This window comes from Corapipo altera, unplaced genomic scaffold (genome assembly GCF_003945725.1).
Source record: "Corapipo altera isolate COAL_440 unplaced genomic scaffold, ASM394572v1 47, whole genome shotgun sequence".
In the NCBI taxonomy this organism is placed as follows: Eukaryota; Metazoa; Chordata; class Aves; order Passeriformes; family Pipridae; genus Corapipo; species Corapipo altera.
Genome location: NW_020884897.1, coordinates 9,902,353 through 9,922,395, shown reverse-complemented (window position 1 = coordinate 9,922,395; position 20,043 = coordinate 9,902,353). Strand labels below are relative to the sequence as shown.

The window sequence follows — 20,043 nt, the reverse complement described above, 5'->3', positions numbered from 1 at the left end:
ACGTGTTGGTGTTGCTGGCGCTGCTCCGTTCATTGATTCGTTTGCAGGGTGAGGTCAGGCATTGCTTTTTGGAGGGCTGTGTGACCCAGCGGTGTATTAAAGCTTTCTTATCTTTATGACCGGGAAATTTATTTTTAAACTGTTTCTCCTCTTCCCCCCCCCCATGTTTTTCAGTATATACTTTGCCACATTGAAGCTTCTCTTTTCCTCTTAGCAAATACGTACTGTTCTTTGTGGCTGCTCTCCAGTCCTTCTAGTCAGTTCATTGTTGCCATGTGGTATTTTTCTTTTTTTTTTTTTTTTTTTTTGTGCATTGAAGCTTATAAGGAAGGCTGCAACAGAACATACTGAAGCAAATTAACTGTCTCCAAGTTACTTGCAAGGCAGAATAAAGGTTCCGTGGTCCCTTGTTTGCGAGAAAGCAGATGGATCTGAGTAAGCAACCAAAAGCTCTGTGCCACTGGCAGTGGGGAGCTTAGCAGGTTGGAATTCTCTGCTGTGATGTGGCACTGGAATCAAACACTGTGTTCAGAAGTTACCTGTCCAGACAGCTGCTTCACGTTCAATAGTCTCCTCATATGTGTCAGCCTTAAAACTGGAGTTGAGAGTAATTAAAAACACTGGTGTTGTCTGTTGCAGCATCTCTGCCAAACAGTATCTTGAGCTGTTTTCAATATCAGTTGCAGGGCAGCTGCAATAGACCTTATAGAACTTTACTGTATAATTAGATGTAAAGTGCAGCCCCTACTCTTCCAAAGGAAAAAAAAAAAATCTCACGACCTGACTTTGTTGCAGCTCTGTAAACAATCAGTGCTTTATCCGTTTGGTCCCATGTATTTGGAGCATTGCTTTCAGTTTGAAGGAATGGTGAAATCTCTCGGTGCCAGCACAGTAATTGTGCAGGTGGGCAGGATTGTCAACATTATGCCAATATGCTGCCCTTTTTTTCCTGGAAAATGTATTGTCCTTAAAAAAAGTATTCTGTAAGTGACATTAAGTATTCTTGAATGCTTAGTGATCTAGAGTCTGCTTTTTTTTTTTTTTTCTTTCATATTGATGTCATCTTAATAGGCAACTGTTCCCAGACATCTCTGATTAGGTTAAGCTGATCCAAGTGCAGGCTCTGCCCAGGAAAGGATGGTACCAACCTCTCCCTGACAGTATGTTTCTGCCCTGTAGAGAACCTTTAAATATGTGAAATAGTCCAGCTGGGATTCCTAGGCCTCATTTTAGAACAGCATAAATGTCCAGGTGGTTCCAGATAAGAGGCTTTTGATTAACAGGCAATTGGCCTCCCCCAGTATAACTGTGTCTGAAGAACTGCATGCCTTCTGCATAAGCTTTTCCTCATCTCTGGGTAAGATAAGCTCCTGCAGAGTTTTAGGAGCTCTTCTGCAGCAGGGAAGGAAAGAAATAACAGTGCAGCTCTAATGAGCCTTCCTCTCTCAGCCTCAGATGAGGACAGCAGCATGCTAAGTGGTGTGTGTTCTGGTGTCAGAGAGTCTGACTGCAGATTTCAGGGCCTGTTGCCTGTCTTCTACTATCTAATCACATTTTCAAAGGATGGAAATCAATACTCCATTATGCATAGAAGTAACTCTGGATAGAGTTCCTGACAAGCTGCTTTGTGACAGTAGTTTATGAGAAAGGATCAATCTGATCATCATTTTCATAGTGATGTAAAGTAACAGTAGGTGTGATTCAAGCATTTTAGGAGGCAGAAAGCCCTGAAATGGCAAGGAAAGGGAAATAAAGATGAGTTGATAGTATTTTGAAAATTTATCTGTCCAAAATATGCTTCCCCATAGTAAGTGATGAACTCCTCAAATTTTTAATGGTAGGTATAGGGCATGTGTGTGGTGTGGGTCACATGGATGAGATGAGAAGCAGTTAGTAAAAGTGGGGATTTTGGCTCTTCCAGCAAGAAAGAACAGCATACTGTAAGGTGAAAAGAACAGAGGGAGGATCATTCTGCATTTACATTGCCTTGGAAGGTCCTGTAGAACAGTTGCAGGCTGAGCAGCTGTCAGGCTGGGTCTGGCACTGTGTTGATTACTGAAGCAGAGAGGTAAAGGAAGACTTCCAGCTGAAGGGAAAAGGTAAAACTTTCAAAAATTACAGTAGTTCCTTTCTGTGACAGTTGCTTGTCGACTTCCTAAGCAGTTCCATCTGCCTGGGTAGGTGATACTGCAGTTACAGGTATCCCCAAAATCAAGTAATTTCCCTTAATACCATTCATTTTGGACAAGGTGTTGCAATACAACTATGTTACTTGCTGTTGGAGAGCAAAAGTATGTTCACGCATTTCAAGGTCAGAAATGAATTTGTTTTTTCTTTCTCAAAAAATATTGCAGAGGTGAAGTCTGTTTCAATCCCCATTAGAGTGTGGGAGGTAGATAAACTTCTTATCTGAAGTTTCTTTTCAAAACATATGGTGGCTTATGGAGATGAATAAATCTGCTGTTGCAGCTACTGTGTTAATGTATAAAGTACTGTCAGTACAAAGGCCTTGGCTGTTCAGCCATGAGTGAAAGCATTTGTTCAGCTCATTTGGTGTAAGTTAATAGTGTGCACCACATCCTTCAGCCGTGTTCTAGCATGTTTCTCATGTGAGTCAGCATTGTGTAATAATTATTGTAAATACTCTGTTTGAAAACTCTGTAAAAACTAGAAATATACTGCAGCAAAAGAGGTGGAAAATTGAGAAGCTGATTGTACTGTTTTATTCAAAAATTGACATCAAGTGTATTTAATTTCAGATATTTTGTTGTATGAACTTCTGAACTTTTCCCATGAGATGATACTAAATCTGTCGATTAAACGACTGATGGTGTTACCAAACTGTAGAGTGCAGAGTGAAATACCTGTAAGAGTGATGAGTTGTATCTCAGTCCTTTCTTGTGCAGTCTGGGATTTTGGCAGCCAGATCCTTTGCATGTTTGAAACTGGAACCCAGTGCTCAGGGGTGAATAAGCTTTTCCATTATTTGCACTAATTAAGAGATCCTTGATACAGGGAACCTCAGGACTTGGTACTGCTTGCTCTGTGCTTTCCAGTGTGAGCAAGAAATAGGTGTGCAGGCCAAGGAGGAGTCCAGAGCCCACCACCCCACACTGCTCACGGGTCTTTGGTGTCTTTGCTGTCTCTAAGTTTTATTTGGAGCAGTTGAGCTCTTGTGGTTTTCTCTCTCATGGCAGGGGTGGCATTGCAGGTTCTGCATTTCTGAGATTGAAGGTTTGCTGTGACTGGCAGGTTTTACCTTCTCAGCTCTGCTGTGGTGACTGTTCACAGTTGTGCTCCAGCCTCTCTTGCCATGGAGCAGGCTACCTGGACAAAAATAACTTGTCTTGCTGCACAAGAGGGAAGGAATATGTGCATGAAGAAATGCTGTAGAGAGGCTGATGGGAGGTAACTGCTTAACTTCTTGTCATTCTTAAGACTTCAACTATGAGGCACCACACCATTTAAGAAGTTGAATTTTAAATTGACAAGTTAAGCTAATAAACTTGCAGAGGCATGCTGAGAGGAAGGCACCTCAGTACAGGGTTGCTATGTGCCAAACTGATTTAAGCAAATGCTTAATGAGAGTTAGAGCGTGTTTGTGGAGGTCTTTTTAGTTTATATAAAACCATCTAAATGTTGCTTGGCTAAATGACATGGATTTTCTTGTGCAGACAAGGGTTTAATTAGATGTTTTAAACCTTGGAGGTGCCCGTAATTAAAACAGAGATCCTTTTCCAGGAAGCACAAACTGTCCTGTCTTGATTCATAACCCATTATGAATCAATCTTTGTAGGTGTTTTGACTATTTTGCCAGTTCCTTAAGTAACATCAAAACCAACAGATATCACTGTCTCTGTTGATGCTTCTCATATCTGTTATTGAATATGTTTTCTAGAAATGTCTCTTTAGTCTTCTGTTTCCTGGACTACCTTAATTTTGTCACTTAGCATGGATGCCTTATCTCTGGTGTCAGCAGATGCCAAGACTCATCTCCTGTGAAGCGAGACAAGGCCAAGTTCTGGATTGCACATTAGCCTTCCGTGCTAGCAGTGTGTTGGGAAGCACGGCTCCAAGTGAAGTGGGAAAATGTATTTTTGATCTGCTATTCATTTTGTTGCAACATCCGTGATTTCAACATCAAAATCCTGAGTATGTTTTCCCAGTAGAAACATTGGCAATAGATAAGTAGAAGAAAAGTGACCAAGAGGGGATGGAAAAGGAGTGGTCCACAACTCTTTCCTCAAAGGGATTTCTTTGGAGAAGGAGAGACTGAGTCTGTATGATCATGGAGAAGGAATGAAAGACAAAGAAAGGGAATTTTTGGCATAACTTGTTGAAGTTTTCTCTCCCTACAGATAGTGAAAAATCTCTTTCTGCTAGTGGCTTATTCTAACCCAAAAATCAAAGTATTTGCCTTAATGCATCAGGTTTTATAGGGGAAAGCTGAGAAGACACTGAGTTGCCAAGAATCTCATCAAAATCTGTCGTAGAGCAAATAGTTCAACCAGAACAACCCGTGGGTCAGTCTGATACCTGTACAGGTGTCCTGGTACAGTCAGGGAGTTGAAGAGAACATGTGGTAGGTTTATATCCTTAGGATTCCTCTCTTGTATTGATGGCTGGAGACATTAGTGAAAAAATGAAAGAAGAAGAGAGAAATTACTTTAAGCTTCTGGTCTGAAAATGGATCCAAAGCAAGAAGACTGCAGGGCTTTGGTCTATCTCAGACTTTCTTGCTGGGGAAAAATGAAAGTTCCAAGTGGTGTGGATACTGCGGGCTCTGTGCTAAAGCTTGAGGTGAAAAACTCCAAGTGACCTTTGTTTCTGGACATGAGAAATGCAACTGGACATTGAATTCAATTTAACTCAACTCCTGCTTTTAGTATTTTTTCACTTCTACTGTTTTTTTAGTGATAGCATCCATTGGAAAACCTCAGGACATGATATATGGAGGAAATCTCTAAGATAGTACCATCTCTTAGTACTGTCTCTAAGATAGTACCATTTCTACATGGAGAAATGTAACAGGGTTAAGAACTCTGAGCAGTTCAGAATGAGTTAAATATTTTCCTATCAGAGGCAGTTTGGGGATTTAAACTGTAACTGGTTTTAACCTCACCCCTAGTTCTGAGGCTATTTCATCTATTGTTTATTTTTTTAACAAATATTATCTCTATATGTTAATATGCATTACTCAGGCTCTGTAAAAGTGTTTGCTCCTGGTCTAACAATGAAATTGCAAGGACATCTTAATGTATTTTTATGTAAGTTGCTGTATATTGGAAAGGAAAACCATGCAGAAAAAAGAGAAATGAGGTAGACTGGTAGGATTTGTGGGGAGTAAGTTTGGAGGTCTAGGAATTCTGTAATCTGATGCTGCAGGGTAAACTGCAGCATAACCATTCTCATTCCAACAGTTTACAATTCTGTAGTACTAATAGTAACTTAATTGCAGTGGTTTTGCATTTTGTACCTGTTCAGGTAGAGTCTTTTGAAGTTTGAAGTGTGAGTTGGCAGATGTTTTTTGTGTATTTTTTTGTATACAGCCGTTGATATCAGTACTGAGTTCTGTACAAGTGGATGGTAGGTGTCTTCTGGGAGATGCTGCAGAACTTGTGCCAAGTGCAGTGTCCGTGGTCAGTAGCCACAGGTTTAAAACTGAGATTGGTTACCTCAGTTTTCACCACTCTCCTACTCAGAAGTACTTGAAGTGAGGTCTGTTTTACTGCCAAATTTGCTGCCAGCTTTTTTGGCAGGAGGACTGTACAAATGAAGTCCGGTTTTTGGTTTTGTTTTTGTGTGTTTTTTGTTTTGGTGTTGGTTTTTTTTAATTTTATTTTTTTAAAAAATATTTTTAATTTTTTTTTTTGGAATTGGAAACTTTATTTTCACTTTGCTTGTAAAAGGATGGAAAAAAGCCCAAAACTCTTTTGGTGAAGATTTCTTAAGATGAACAGCAAACATACCTAGAAAACTTCAGTCAAAATATGGAAATCTTGTGAAGTTACTAGTGATTTGGAAAATGAGGAGTGAAGGAACTTTTAGAAGTGACATTTTTGTACAACTTAATGATAATTTTCTTTAGCGTTACTGTAGTCTAATCAATTGATATTATAATGCCACTCATTAATTTGCTTCTCTAATGAGTGGCAGAAAAATGACCACGTGTATATTGCCAAATCCGTGGATCCATACAGATCACGCATCAGCTGGGAAAAAAATAAAAAGAATAAAAGAGAGATGAAAAATAATACCAAACATATTAAAATGTATCGGTGCCTTTGGGGCAGTGTATGCAGCCAAATGAGAAATAACCATGCAGCGTTGGTGTCCTGAGACCCATCCAAAGTGACCTGTTTCCATAGGGAAACCCTTATTTGTCACCCCATTCCCAGCTGGGACTTGCAAACAACAAAGCGTTAAAGTTTCCGGCTCAGCGGTTTATTGTTCGCTGGGAATGAAGACACCGACTGGATCTGGCTGCTGCTGCTGCAGTCTGTGTGCTTTCCCCGCGTAACCTTGCACTGCTGCCTCAGTGCCGACTCTTCTGGAAGAAGGTGAGGGTTCTACGGTTCAGCTCTCCCCGTAGAAGTGGGGCTGATCTAATTATTTTGCATGAATCTGCGTTTTTTACTCTTATTTGGGTGAGCTTTGCGGACGTAAAATGTGAGGAGCAGCTAAGTGGATTTTAAACATTTAGAAAAGGTATTAAGCAGCTTACTTGTCTGTAGTTGACCTTGTAAGCTCCCTTACATTCTGCATTTCTATACAGTGCTGAAGGGTTGTTAAACTAATATTTATATGCTTGGATCTTTAATGTGAGAGGGATGCATTGAACAAGTTGTCAGTGTGGGTTTTTTAACCTTGCTGTTTCCTAAGCTCTGTGGGAAGAAGGAAGGGCTGCATTATAAAATGCATTACATCTTTCTTTGGAGGCAGTACGTTAAAATTCTGGCTTCCTTGAGAGCCGGTTTTACTGATGAAAAGAAAAAAAATAATCTCGCTGTTTGAATCAGAAGTATTTATTAGCAAGAGAAGAGGAAGAAGGTATTTTTAGGACTCCAGGAATGGCATGACATGTATTTGTGTGCCAGATGGCTTAAAGTAACACCCAGCTGAGCAGCCCCACGGAGCAGCGTTTGTCAGGGGGATAGGTAAGAAAATTCCTTTGCTTAGGACTGTGCTTTGGGAAACAAGTAGCTTTAAAGGATTTTGCTAAGCTCATGTTTCTAATCCAAGTGCACTTTGCTTTCTCTAATCAGACTGGACTATTATGTTACTTTTCTTGATGCAATGTTGTACCACAGTGGGTTGTAACTAAACCTGGGTGTTCTTTTCAGTTGTTTGTTAACATGAGCTACTAATTTACGAAACTTTTTGTTTCCAAAACTTGTAGCTGCTTTTTCCATTGAAAGTGTGTCCTTAAATCAAAACCCTTGTGAAATACTCTCGCTCCTTGGAGAGGAGGAATATGTGGGGAGAAAGGTATCCTTTATCAATAAGGAAAAAAAACCAGTATGTTTTATTGTTGACAAAGAAGTGAAAGATGTTACTGCAGAAGATACTTAAAGATTTCCTTAAGGATGCTTTTGAAATGGAAATGCATAAAGAAGAAACTTCACATTTTTATTATGAAAAAGCCAAAGTGTTTGGATTCACTCCAGTATGGCAGCCTGCTAAGTAAATCTTTTTTATTGGAGTTGAGAGATTCCAAAAAGCTTGATAAGCAAAGTTATGTTCCTAGAGGAGGTGTTTCAATATATAGTTCACAGATTTGAAAATGATGCTATGCAATATTTAGACATCTCTGGTTAAAGTCCAAAAACTGAAATACAAATGAGTATATGAGTGAGTCATTTGACACTGGAAAAATAGTGAGGGCTGAGAACCTAAAGACATAAAGAAGATGAACTTTTAAGTTTATCCTGTAACACTTTATACTTTTCAGACTTAGTGTACTCATGATATAGTTTCATAGGTCTTCAACAGTTCATCTAACTAGTCTATCTGTGTGCCTTTCTTTATCTGTAAAATATAATGAATGTTATTGGTATTTTAAGATTATCTGTGAAGTGTTGCTCAAGATTTTGTGTTCGTTCCAGGATTTATTTTAGGTGGTATGACATGGATTTATGTAGCTGTGCTGAAATGACTAAACTGTTGGCCCTAAAAGCTTCTGAAGTTGAATTTAGAAGGGACTTGCAGAGGCTAATTAAAAATAGATCTTAGTGTGTCATCTCATTAAAATGAATGGGAACAGTGATCTTATGCAAGAGGACAGCCTGTGGTCCACAGGATATTTCTGTGAATGAGGGTTGCTGTGACTGAACTTATATTAGTCTTTTTTAGCTCTTTCTTCCTCCTACCTTGTACCTCACTAAACAGCCTGGTTCTGTTTTCTCAGTACCATCTGTGGAGGTAGCAGCAGGTTGCTGTTAGTTCTCATCCCAAAGCCATCTCCTCTGCAGGAGCTCAGCATCCTCAGTTCTCACAGGGCAAGTGTTCCAGCCCGTGACATCCTGCTGGCCTTTCACTGAACTCACTGCAGTTTACTGATGTCTGTCTTGTACTGGAGGATCCCAGACTGGGCACAGCACTGCCTGTGGTCTTAGAGGTGCTGTGTGGGTTGGTGGAGTTGCATCCCTGAGTCAGCTGGCTGTGCTCCTGTGGATCCATCAGCTGTCCTTGCTGCAAGGGCGTGCTGGCTCGAGCTTAGCCAGACCTTGGCTGGTCCTTCTGTGCAGAGCAGGGAGTTTGTCTGTCCCAGGTGCAGGACTTGGTGTTTGTCCTTGCTGGATGTGACAAGGTAGGTTCCTGTCTTTACATGAGTGGTTACCTGCCTGTACTCTGTCAAAAATAGCCACTTGATTCATGAAGTGCAGTCACCCAGCCTTCTGTAAGGTCAAAAATGAATGGTTGTTTTTAATTAAAAACAGTGGCAAGTGGATCCAATTTAGTGTTAAAACAATCCAATAGGGAGGTTTTTTAAGGAGTTGTCTCGGTGCTTCAGTTGTGAAGCACATGAAACACTTTTATTTGGAGGTGTCTCTTGCTTTTGTTCTGACTCTTGCTTTTGTTCTGACTGTGTTCAATGGATTTTGCTCCTAGTGATGTGTGTTGGAATCTGGAGCAAAAGCTTCCCAAGGTGTCCCTTTTTTGGTCTTCCTGGTCTATTAACTGTGACTCTCCCTTAAGAGAGAGATGGCAATGGAAAGGTTTCCTGGAAAGAAATTATTCTAATGGAAGTGCAGAAGGTGTTTGAATGTCATCTCTGTTTGTGTGATGAGTGTATTATTGGAGAACTACTTCTTCCTGGTCTGACCTCTGTTCATTGTGCTCTTAATGCTGTTGTTTGATAGTGATTCAGCCAGAAAATAGGAAAGCCTGTCCATGCTGAGGCCTGTTTTGGAAAAGGAGCGAGGTAGCCATAACATCTGGGAGGCCAAGAAGTATATAAAGATTTAAGACCATTAAATGAGCAAAATTGCAGTTGTAAGTAGTGTTTTATATTCTTGTGTTTTGCTCCCCAAATAAATAAGAAAGTAAAAATCAGAAGCATCTGTAGAAGGTCATGCATCAAATTATCCTAATAATCTGTAGAAAGATAAAATAGTTTAAAGATTTTATTTTTTTTTTTACTAGAATGCCCTTTAAAAAGGAAGATTATACACATCTGTTCCTTGCCTCAGTATGGTTCCAAAATACACAGACTTGCAGGGAACCTGGGTAGTATGAGTTGTGTATCTGTCTTAGGGTTTTGGTTTTTTTAAGAAAAAAAAGCTGTTCTTGGAAAAACTACAAGCAGGCTTTAAGGTTTTCTCAAATAATTTTTACTCCTGTTTCAAAAATCTTGAGGTTAGTCTGATCCCCTGTTTGACCTCTGACAAACACGAGTTTTGGCACAGTTATGAAATATCTAGTCATAAGGTGTGTTTACTAAACTGCTGAGTTTAATCCAAGCAGATGTCAGTGCTTAAGCAGTGGCAGGTCTGAGAGCCTGTAGCAAATATTGTTTTTAAAGCCAAAATATTGTGGAGTGTGTTTGGCTCTTCTTTTTTTTTTTTTTCCTTTAAAAGTATTGAAGGCCAATCCATTGGGCCAGTGTTAGTGAGAGCTGCACAGGTTACTAACAACAAACTCTGCAGGGCTGTCTGGGGGAACACACAGTTGTGTCCTTGTTGGGGATAGTTATTAAATGAATGTAAATGTTCCTGGGTTTGATGTATGAAAGGAATGTCATGCTGGTGGTGTGAGGATGCTACAGGAAGCTGGTGTGACATAAAAAGCATATTCAGGTCTGGCAGGGCTGGCTCCTGGAGGGTTTTTTCAGCTTTGTGATTGATTGACCTTGAGACACTTTTATTGAGTTGCTAATATTTATCCTTTATAGTTCTCTTAAAAAAAAAATCAATTATATACTACTTGTGCAAGGAACTGAGGCTTCTCTATGGGAATTCATGGAAATGAGAGAGGAATATTTTACTCTTGGAATTTCTGGTGGGTGGTTCTACAAACTCAGTTCCATGGCTTTGCCAATGGAAAGCTATCAGGCAATAAATACATGAGAGTCAAAATGGAGCAAAAAGAGAGAGACTGAAAGGCTGATTATTTGACTAGAAACCCTCAGAATGCTGTGCCTTTCAGTCTTGGTCTCTTCTAAGCTGATGCTGATGGGGGCAGGTTCTAAGATAATGATTTTTCTTTCTTGGTCACCCCAGTTGTCTCCAAAATGGATTGTAATTTCCCAGTGTAGGAGATGCTGCCACCTTGACTGATTTACCTTTGTCATGTTGAAGTGTCTCTGGATTCCTGAGTACACCAATGTGAACAGCCATGAACTCCATGAATCACTAGGGCCTTGAGGGATGAATGCCTGTAAAATACCTAAAGGTGTTATCATTTATTATTTGCTGTGGAAGCTTCTATATTGCCAAGGGAGAGGAAATGACTTGTGCTCATTATGGATGTTCTTTGCTACATGAGTTTTTGGGAAAGAGAATTGTTTGAGGTATTTTTTTACTTTTGGCAGCTGTATTGCTTTTCAGAAATAAAGGGAGATATGTGATAGATCCTCCAAGCCTAGTCTCTTTCCAGTAAAATCTGTGAGGAACTGTATGTGAAACAATCCTTCTTGCTATATTTAAATCATAGATTATTCTTTTGTGGCATTTAGTATTTTTGTTTGCACTTGAATAAATAAATAGAAATGGACTTTTACTGTACTGTCCAAATAGCAATTTTTTGATGTCTGGACTCAGTGTTACAGTACTGCACAAGTGAAAATTATTCTTATGAGCCCACTGACATGGTTATCTGAATAATGCAATTCTGCTTTTTTTGCTTTCAGTTGTTTCTATCTAACTGTCCAAACCTGCCAGCTGTAGCTTGCATTAGAAGAGCTTTAGGCTGTGAGATAAAAATACATATAATCTGTTTTTCTCATGCAGCCATGTATCACAGAGCTGAGAAAGATCCTAATACTTTGGATTTGAAAGGCATATCCTTTGTATCTCCTGTGTTCAGGAACACTTTGTTTCCATTAAACAAACAAACAAAAAAAGGTGAGGAAGAAATAATAATAATAATAAAAAGAATTATTTGGCTTTGCTTAAGTTTCAAAATCCTGCATGGAGAAACCAGCTGAGAGAGGATGGATGTTTAAGGCAATCTTCAGGGTATTGTGACCATGCACAGGCAGACAGAGTTGCTGGGTAAATTTGCAAAGTGTGTTTCCTAGAAGACTCCACAACACTGGAGAGCAAAGGGGTCAGGACAGGGTGAGGCTTTTATTCACTGTGTGTAGATGGCTTGTGGAAGGAAGTCATGGATAGGGAGATGGAAGAGGTAGGAATTGAGGGTTGAGTGGCAGGCTCCATGAACTGAGTGTTTCCTTCCAGGTCCTTGTGACCAACTGAAGTCTCCTCTCCTCCCTCCCTCCCTCTGCCATTTATCAAAGTGGATATTTTTTGTTGCATGCTGAAGTGAGTGAAGGGGTTCTCGTTTCTCGGAATATTGAGGAGAGGCAGAGATACATCAACGTGGTTGTTCTTTGTATGCGTGAAAATAAAGGGCTGGCAAGGTTCTCCTGGTTCCTTGGGGCAGATCCCAGGCAGGACTGACATGGCTTAGGACTTGAAAACCTTCTGTGGCCTAAAATATATCTTTAAGAAGTCATGGTCACCCTGAAACTGTCTAAAACTGGAGTGTGCAGCTCCGACACAGGTTGTGACTGTGGCTGCTTGGATGGTAGGAGGGGTTGAAATCCACAGGACAGGGGTCGTGTAAATGCGTATGTGTTGGTGAATAAAGTAAACTAATAAGCCTCAATGTGCTTTTCATATGCAGGGTTTAAATTTTTTTCCATTCTGACTTCAAAGCTGTCTAAATAGTAAGTCTGTATTTTCCTGCCAAATAAATCACCAAATGTGTCGGTTGGATCACAAGGTGCTGAACAGGCATAGTTCTGTGCATTGTGGAGGTTCTGTCCTTTAAGTTAAAAGCAGTATTTCAATCTTCATATCGTTCTACAAAACCACAAAACAGTGAAGGAGAGGAAAAGAAGGTGAAGCAGATCTGCTTTAGCAAGGAGCAGGTGGAAAGAACATGAACCTTTGCTTTGCAGCTGTTACTTTTCTAACAGTAACCAAACATGAGCTTTCAGCCTGGTCAGAGGGCTTTCTGCAGGTGGAAGGGACCTACAGCAATCTGTTCACTCTGATTACTAACTTACCCCTTCCTCTGTAGTCTGAGTGTGCCTGTCAGTCACAGCAAACTAATGTTGATGTGTCTGGAATTGTCCTAGCATAGCTCTGACCTGCGAAAGAGATGCAAGGAGCTAGGGAAACACTCAGTCCGTGGTGAATTCTACTCTGTGTGCCCGTCTTCCTGCTGTTACCAGAGACAGAAAGGAATATTTTTGTGTTTGCAAGCTGCAGTGTAGGTGTGTCCTTACACAGCTCTGAAATGAAAAGGTTCCATCTCTGTTAAAGTAATTTTTTTCTTACTAGGACAGTTCTATTCCACAGTGACAGAGCATGGTAGGATCGTGCATCTTTGTCACCATAGTGAAGGGAAAAACAACTCCAGCAGGTTTTGAGGAGCTGTGGATTGGACAAGTCTTACAGCAGATGACCTTCTTGTGGGCATGCAAAAAGAACCTGGCAAGCACCCAGATCTTTTTAAGTGTAAGCATTAGTTGTCTGCAGACTGTCTGGCAAGAAGAGTTACTATAATGAGAGGATGTAACTGTTCATCTGTTCTTGCTCCTCTGCAGCCTCCTGAGCCAAGATTCACCTTGGTAGGATCACTGGCCACTGTCAGCACAGGGCATAAAGCACTGGGCACTGGTGATCTGTAATTTTCCAACTGGTAAACCTATTCTGCTGGTCAGAATTAGGATTTTCTGAAATCTTTTCTGCCCCAGAGCATTTGGTGCCTGACTAATTTCATGGCTTTACAGTTAAGCAGCGAGATTTCTGTGCAACAGTGTTAGAGAAAGAGCCTGCAATTCATCTGTATGCACAGGGTCAGTGTGAGATTTAAACCCTGTTTAAGACCTTTTTAAGCTCCTTGGGCTCAACTGCTGCATTGATTATTGCCTTGTAGAAGTGGTGGAGTTTGGCATGGTAAGAATAATGGGTAAAATGGTTTAGAGGAGGGTTGGTTTTGGTTTGTGTTTGGGTTTTTTTGTTTGTTTGTTTGTTTTTTTACTCTGTGGATATTTTATTCTTGGGAGATGAAGCCCTGCTACACTCTAGGAAATATAAGCTTGAATTTTGACATATATTCTCTTTGGAAGCAAGTCACTTAGGACTTAGAATTACAGTGCCAAAGTAAGTGAGATCTTTATAGTGTTCTTTGGGATCATGAACACCTTCTGCCTTTGTTTAGTAGTTTTCCATACTGAGAAGGGAATAGTCTGTTTGTACTCATAAGTATTCTGGTTTGTTCCTTGCCAGGCTGACCTGAAGACTTCTGGTAGTTTCAGACTTTTTGAGAAGTCTGAAAAATGCATCAGCATAAATAATTGACTGCCACCTGAATGTTCTGTTTTGCTAATTAAAAGGTGATTAAATGATTGTCTGACTTTTTGTTACCATGCAAAGAATTTGTTGTTGTTAGATAGCGATAAGAAGAATGTAATTCTTTTAGTCAGTGTATTTTTCCTCAGTTTTGGGAACTGACCTATATAGGTTTTAAGGTGGTTTTTGGTCTTTTTTTCAGCCTTCTTTAAATTTGAGGAACTTCAGAAAGTTTACTGGATTATCCTGGGCAATAAATAAAATACTACCACCAACTTCATATGCTTCACTTCAGGGTTTTGCTTAGAATAGTAATTTTCAATATAGCATGGGAAAATTGTCTTAGTGGATGGATGTCTAAAGTAAAACCATAGTCTGTGCTGCTTCCTTCCAGCTCTAGGTGGGCATCTCCTCCAGGGAGTATGGAATCTCTTCTGGAGCCTGCAAAGGCCTGCAGGAACCCAGTAAATAACCTTGGAGCTGTTTGTTCTTTTCCTATCCCATACCTGTTTTCCTTCTGTGGAGAAGGGTATCTGTAAATGTGACTGTCTTGGTGCTGTGTGTTGTTCAATTGCACCCCATGTTTGCTGGGAATTCTGGGACACTCATGATGACTGTTCTTATATTTGGGGCAAGAGGAACTGAACTATGTAGCTTTTTGAGTTGTGTTCTCATTCCATGCTTTAGATAGGATCTGAACTACAAAAATACATGTGGAAATACTCTGGGACCCCTGGCTCAAAGTGGCCCTGCTTGAGCAAGGGGATTGGACAAGGTGACCTCCAGATGTCCCTTCCAACCAAAACCAGTTGGTGATTCTGTGAAGAATCAATTCCCTGTATTATATTTCATTAAATAGTTACACGTTTAAATGAATGCAGGCATACTAGAAATACACTGTTGTGGAAGAGAGATAAATCTATAATTATTCTGAGGAAAAGTTAATAATTTTTACCTTTAACTGTGATGTGTTACTGTGCTCTTAGTGATTTTCCTCTTCATGTTTTACAGCAGTGCTGTCCACACAAAATGTGCAAACTGGTCTTGTTTAATTTCTGAATAGGAAAGTGAAAAGGGATTTAACTCTTCAGGTCTGTGCTTAAGTAAAAATCATTTAAGAGTAACCTATAGAATGCATTTCCTGATACATAGCCCTGATGAGGTAACAGGCAGCACTCTCAAAATGTGTGTTTTCACTCCTTTTCAGGTAATTGAGGATGGGTCCTACACGATGCTGAGTCTACCATGGGAAGTGTCACACTCCGCTATTTCTGCTATGGGTGCCTTTTCACATCCGTGACCTGGACACTTCTGCTCTTTGTTTATTTCAACTTCAGTGAAGAGAACCAGTCCTTCAAGAATGTGCCCATCAAGGGGCTGGAGCCTCAGAGGCCATTTCCAAAGAAATTCTACCCCCGTTTTACCCGGGGGCCAATTCATGTACCTGAATTGCAACAGAAAGAGAACAAGATGGGAAATTCGCTTGGAAATCATATCCAGGACCCAGTTAAGGGGGAGGTAGAATTCTCTCCTGAAATGGGTAAGGGGTTTTTGGTGTTGGTGACAAACTTATTGAAACAATAGAAGAAATGAGATAGTAAGTTTTCTGTAGCGGATCTCAGGGAAAATTGAATAATGAAGTAGATTTGTTTGTTAAAGTGAGGTGGTAGTAGTGGCTCTCTCCGTTAGGAATTACCTGAAATTTATTCTACTGTGCTTAATCCAAAAAAATTGTAACATTTACAGCTGTGCTGTGTAAGTGCTGATGAGGAGGTCTGGGTTACATCAAGGTCTGACCCAGATCTAGTTCTTGCTTTTGCAAGGTTCTTTGTTACTTGTTTCATATCTTACTCCTGTATTAGTTGGACTCAAATACAGAAGCTTTAATTAACTACTAAGAAACTCTGTTCATATGCAGTAACTAAAAATAGCTTGATTACAATAAACAGTGAGGGGAACCCATTGATTTTGAGAATATCCTTGGAGTACGAAATAATCTACAAGAAATATGTGCAGGACAAAACTACAATGAAAGATTTATTGAGATGACAGTGGTTAGGGCCAAATCCTGCTTACTTTGTACCAACAAAGGTCTGTGTCTTTAGCTAGAACATATTTCATCAATGAGATGATTTAGTTTTGTCTTCCAAACTAAAATGCTTTGTGTATTTAAGTGCATACAGCTTATTCACTGCTGTGTTCAGATGTGCAAACTGAGCATGTTGTGTACTGACTCGCAGACTTGCTGTGGGTCTGGAGGCACGTTCTGACTGTTGTGGTGGAGTGTTGGGGTATTGGTTTCTGCTGATGCTTCGGGAAATGCAGCTCAGTAACCTTTGTAGCCCAGAGTTTAATACTCAGAGCTGACCAAAATCCTCTGTCATTACTTTGGATGAATGGTGAATCATAAGCTTCAAGAGTTTAAAGAACTTCCTGAGTTGGTCTTTAGACCTGCGTGAATATGTTAAAAAAACATGCCAATTCTTGTTGCCCTGTGGCATTACAAGTGTTTATCAGTTCACTGTAAAAAGCCTGAGAGCCAGGTGAGGTGAGGACCAGTCCAGAGATGGCCATTTCTTTCCAACTATTCAGTATGGGCCAGGAAAGAAATGGAGCTTTTTAACTGAGAAGTCCCTTGATCTTCAGACCAAGCGGTTCATTGGGTTGGTGAAAGCCAAGGAGAATTACAGTGCCAGGATAAAGTCTACATGAATCACCAGGAGACAGCTCTTAGATCAGGTGCTGCAGGAAAAGGCTTCCTGTCTGTCTAGGATAGGACAGTGATAAACATGCAAAGCAAAAACAAATAAAAGAAAGTTGGCATATGTTACTCAAAACCAAACTGTCATCTGGGAGGGCAATTTTCTTTTTTCATTAATCTGTGAGTTACTAACATTGCTAAAGTAAAGCTCAGATTGATGTTTTGATTGCAAAACTCGTATTTTCCAAGGGCTTTTATCTGCTGTTTGAACTGAAATCTTTCAGGCCTTTTGCGTGCATTTGATATTGTTCTTCACGAGAATGTTTTAAAAATATTAGCACTCCTTTTATATATTCAGAAGATCAGAACAAAAGTAGTTAGTGGTTGGACATGGGTGGGTTGTAAAAGGAAACATTTGCCGTGTGTGTTTCAAGCTTGTGCTTGGTATGAAGAAAATGTTTTAAGCTGACCACAGCACACTGAGTGTGCCAGAGGGATTGAGCTGGGTGGTTGAACTGACCAGCTGGAGACCTTCCTTTGGGAATGGATGTGGTTCAGTGGAGGACTGACTGACCCCTTTAGGCTGCCCTTGCTGGAGGAGGGACACTGCTACTGTAAACAGACTCATTTCTGCCCCCACATTGCAGCTTACCCAGGGTGGGAGCACCACAGCCAGTCACAAGACACTGTGTGGGTGTATCCCACATCTTTTGCAGCTATCACTATCTAGCACTTCCCACTAAATGTCAAGACTAAAAGCCACAGGGTGGTAAATGAAAATGGTGGAAATGTGGTTGCATGGAATTGAGCTCAGTTGGCTTTTGCATCACACTTGAAAACTGGAGAACATGAGGTATGAGGGAAGGCTGAGAGGACTGAGTTTATTCTGCCTTAGAGAGAAGGCTGCGGGGTGAGATTTTAGCAGCTTAATGAGAGGCTGTAGGGAAGAGGGAGCCAGACTCTTCCAGGAGTGCATGGGATTATGATAAGAAATTAGAGTGAGGAGGAGATTTCAGTTATGGAAGAGGAAAAACATCTTCAGTGTGATGGTGGTCCAGTGCTTGAACAGGGAAATGAGGAGTGGTAGAATCTCCATCCTCGGAGATTCTGGAGGTTTTCAAAGTCAAATGTGTGAGTTCTGAACAACCTAATCTAGCTGGAACTGCTCTTGGGAAGAAGGGTAGACCAGAGGTCCCTTACAACCTGAATTAGTTTATGAATGTTTGAAAAATATTATCCAGGATGTATGGTAGCACGTGAATGAGGAACCCTCTTGTTAACTGTTTTCTGCAGAAGCCCATGGCACTGAGTGAAGGCAGGCAGGATGGACTGAGGATTTAATCCTGGCCTCTGGCAGGGCACTTGCTTTTACCAACAATTGATGCTTCTGCTAAAGTAATCAATAAACAACAGCTCCGCTGCTGTTTTATTTGCTGTCGAAGGGCCGGGTGAGATAAACAAGAAGTTTACAGTTCTTGCATAGCTATTTTTATGTTACTGCAGACTTCAGAAAACTGCATGAAATTGGAACTGCTATTCTGAGGGTTTCTACCATTGTAAATCTATTTTCTCTCTCAAAAATCTCATTACAGACCTGTCACCTCTATGGATAGATGCTAATGCATTGTGTGCCAAAGTCTATCCTCTGCAGCTTGTTTGATGTCGGTTTTAGGTGATGCTAAGAATCAGAGGCCATGTAAGTGAAGGGAGTGTGTCTGATAAGGCAATAAACACAATGGAGCCATCAGTCTTTGGAGAAGGATTTCATTTTTTTATAGCTGCAAGGGCTACTCCTGAGGGCTGCCTGTTTGTGAGAGGGAGCCAAAACAGTTGCCCAAAAATGCACTTTGCAAAACCAGGGGGATTTTTAAGAACATAATGGAATTCAGGAGAGGTTAAAGCAAACGTTTCAATCCTTGATTGTTTCCAAGTGATATTTCTGAGCCTATTAACTGAGCTTGATGTGTTTCTTCTGTAGGAATGATTTTTAATGAAGAAGATCAGGAAGTGAGAGACTTGGGCTATCAGAAGCATGCTTTCAATATGCTTATCAGTAATCGACTGGGATACCACAGGGAGGTGCCTGATACAAGAGATGCAAAGTATGTACTAATTTTTGGAGAGAATGTGGTATAGTTTCATGTGCTCAATGGCTTGTTACTCACATTATACCTGATGTAGTATTTAACACTTTTGGTATAACATTTCTGTTTAAAGCTCTTTCATTCTCATGTGTTGCTGAATGCAGATTTTTCAGCTATTTAACAGGAGTGCTTGAGGTTAGGACTTTTATTCTTTGATCTTTTCTGCGTTTTTTGAATGAGTATTGTTTCTGAAGATCCAATTTTTTTTGCCTGCTGCTAAAGGTATGTGATAGGTTGTGCACTGCTCTGAATGCTTTCTGTTAAAGAGCAGATATTTTTCTGCAATCTAGCTGGTGCATATGAGGAAGGAAGACCTCACTGCTGTAACAACAAGAAAAAATCCCAACACTGAATTGAGAAATAAATAAACCTACACCTATTTTTCTAGTGGTTTCTCTGGCGTGGATAAATTTAATGAATTGATGAAATGCCTCTCCCAGAGCTGAGTTCATTTGAAGTAGGTGGAAACTTTTCTTCTATACTTCTGGGTTTCCATTTTTATAGTTTCTAATTCCTGTTGGATTCCCTCATGCCTGGTATCTTCATATGGCATTAGTCTGTGATAATGTGCCCCATTAGAAATACAGGCAAGCTTTGAAAATAAGGAGAAAGAAAGAATGATCTTTTGGTTTGAGCAGGATTCAGCTTGCAGATTAAGATGCTTAGATAACTGCTTGTTAGTCAGTTGTCTCTGCTTTTGTTGTAATTAGCAGAGATCCAGTCAGTGCAGTTAATGAAGCATGCAGAGATCTTCAGCTGACAAAACACACTTGACAGCCTTAGGGTGAGCTGAACACTATTTAGACTCCACTGACAGCAGTGACTAGATTTAAGTGTCTTAATCTGCCCTCTGAATCCCAACCTTGGTTTTCTAAAGAGGCATTTAGCACCAGTGGAGGTATTCTGGGATATCCAAGCCAGTCTCCAGCAGCTGACCAATAAAGTTGTGGCATTTATGTGGGCTTCATGTCATATTTGCCATTCCTGTACCTATCTGAGCTTCCTGAGGGTACCAGACAGTGTTTTGACAGCTGAAACAAGCCCTTAGTGTCTTCTGTTGTTTGTGTGTTGAGGATCTGTGATTCTTACTCCCACCCCAATCCATGATATCCTCTGTTTGCTAACAAGCACCAATGTACATTGCAAGTCTGTATTCTGTGGAGAGCAGCTCACT

The 20,043-nt window shown here is 40.4% G+C and overlaps 1 protein-coding gene across 3 annotated transcripts in view; it reads left to right on the top strand.

Annotated features, from left to right (window-relative positions):
• The window catches only part of GALNT11 (polypeptide N-acetylgalactosaminyltransferase 11), a 48,770-nt gene that overhangs the window by 671 nt on the left and 28,056 nt on the right, over nucleotides 1-20,043 (top strand). Inside the window, exons 1-3 of one of the 3 annotated variants that reach the window (XM_027648504.1) lie at nucleotides 6,486-6,560; nucleotides 15,232-15,564; nucleotides 18,704-18,827. In XM_027648504.1, the coding sequence (XP_027504305.1) occupies nucleotides 15,270-15,564; nucleotides 18,704-18,827 (419 nt within the window). In that variant the 5' untranslated portion in view covers nucleotides 6,486-6,560; nucleotides 15,232-15,269. Of the gene's footprint in view, nucleotides 1-6,485; nucleotides 6,561-15,012; nucleotides 15,116-15,231; nucleotides 15,565-18,703; nucleotides 18,828-20,043 lie in introns of those variants that run through there. The other 2 variants (XM_027648503.1, XM_027648502.1) reach the window with 2 other exon arrangements.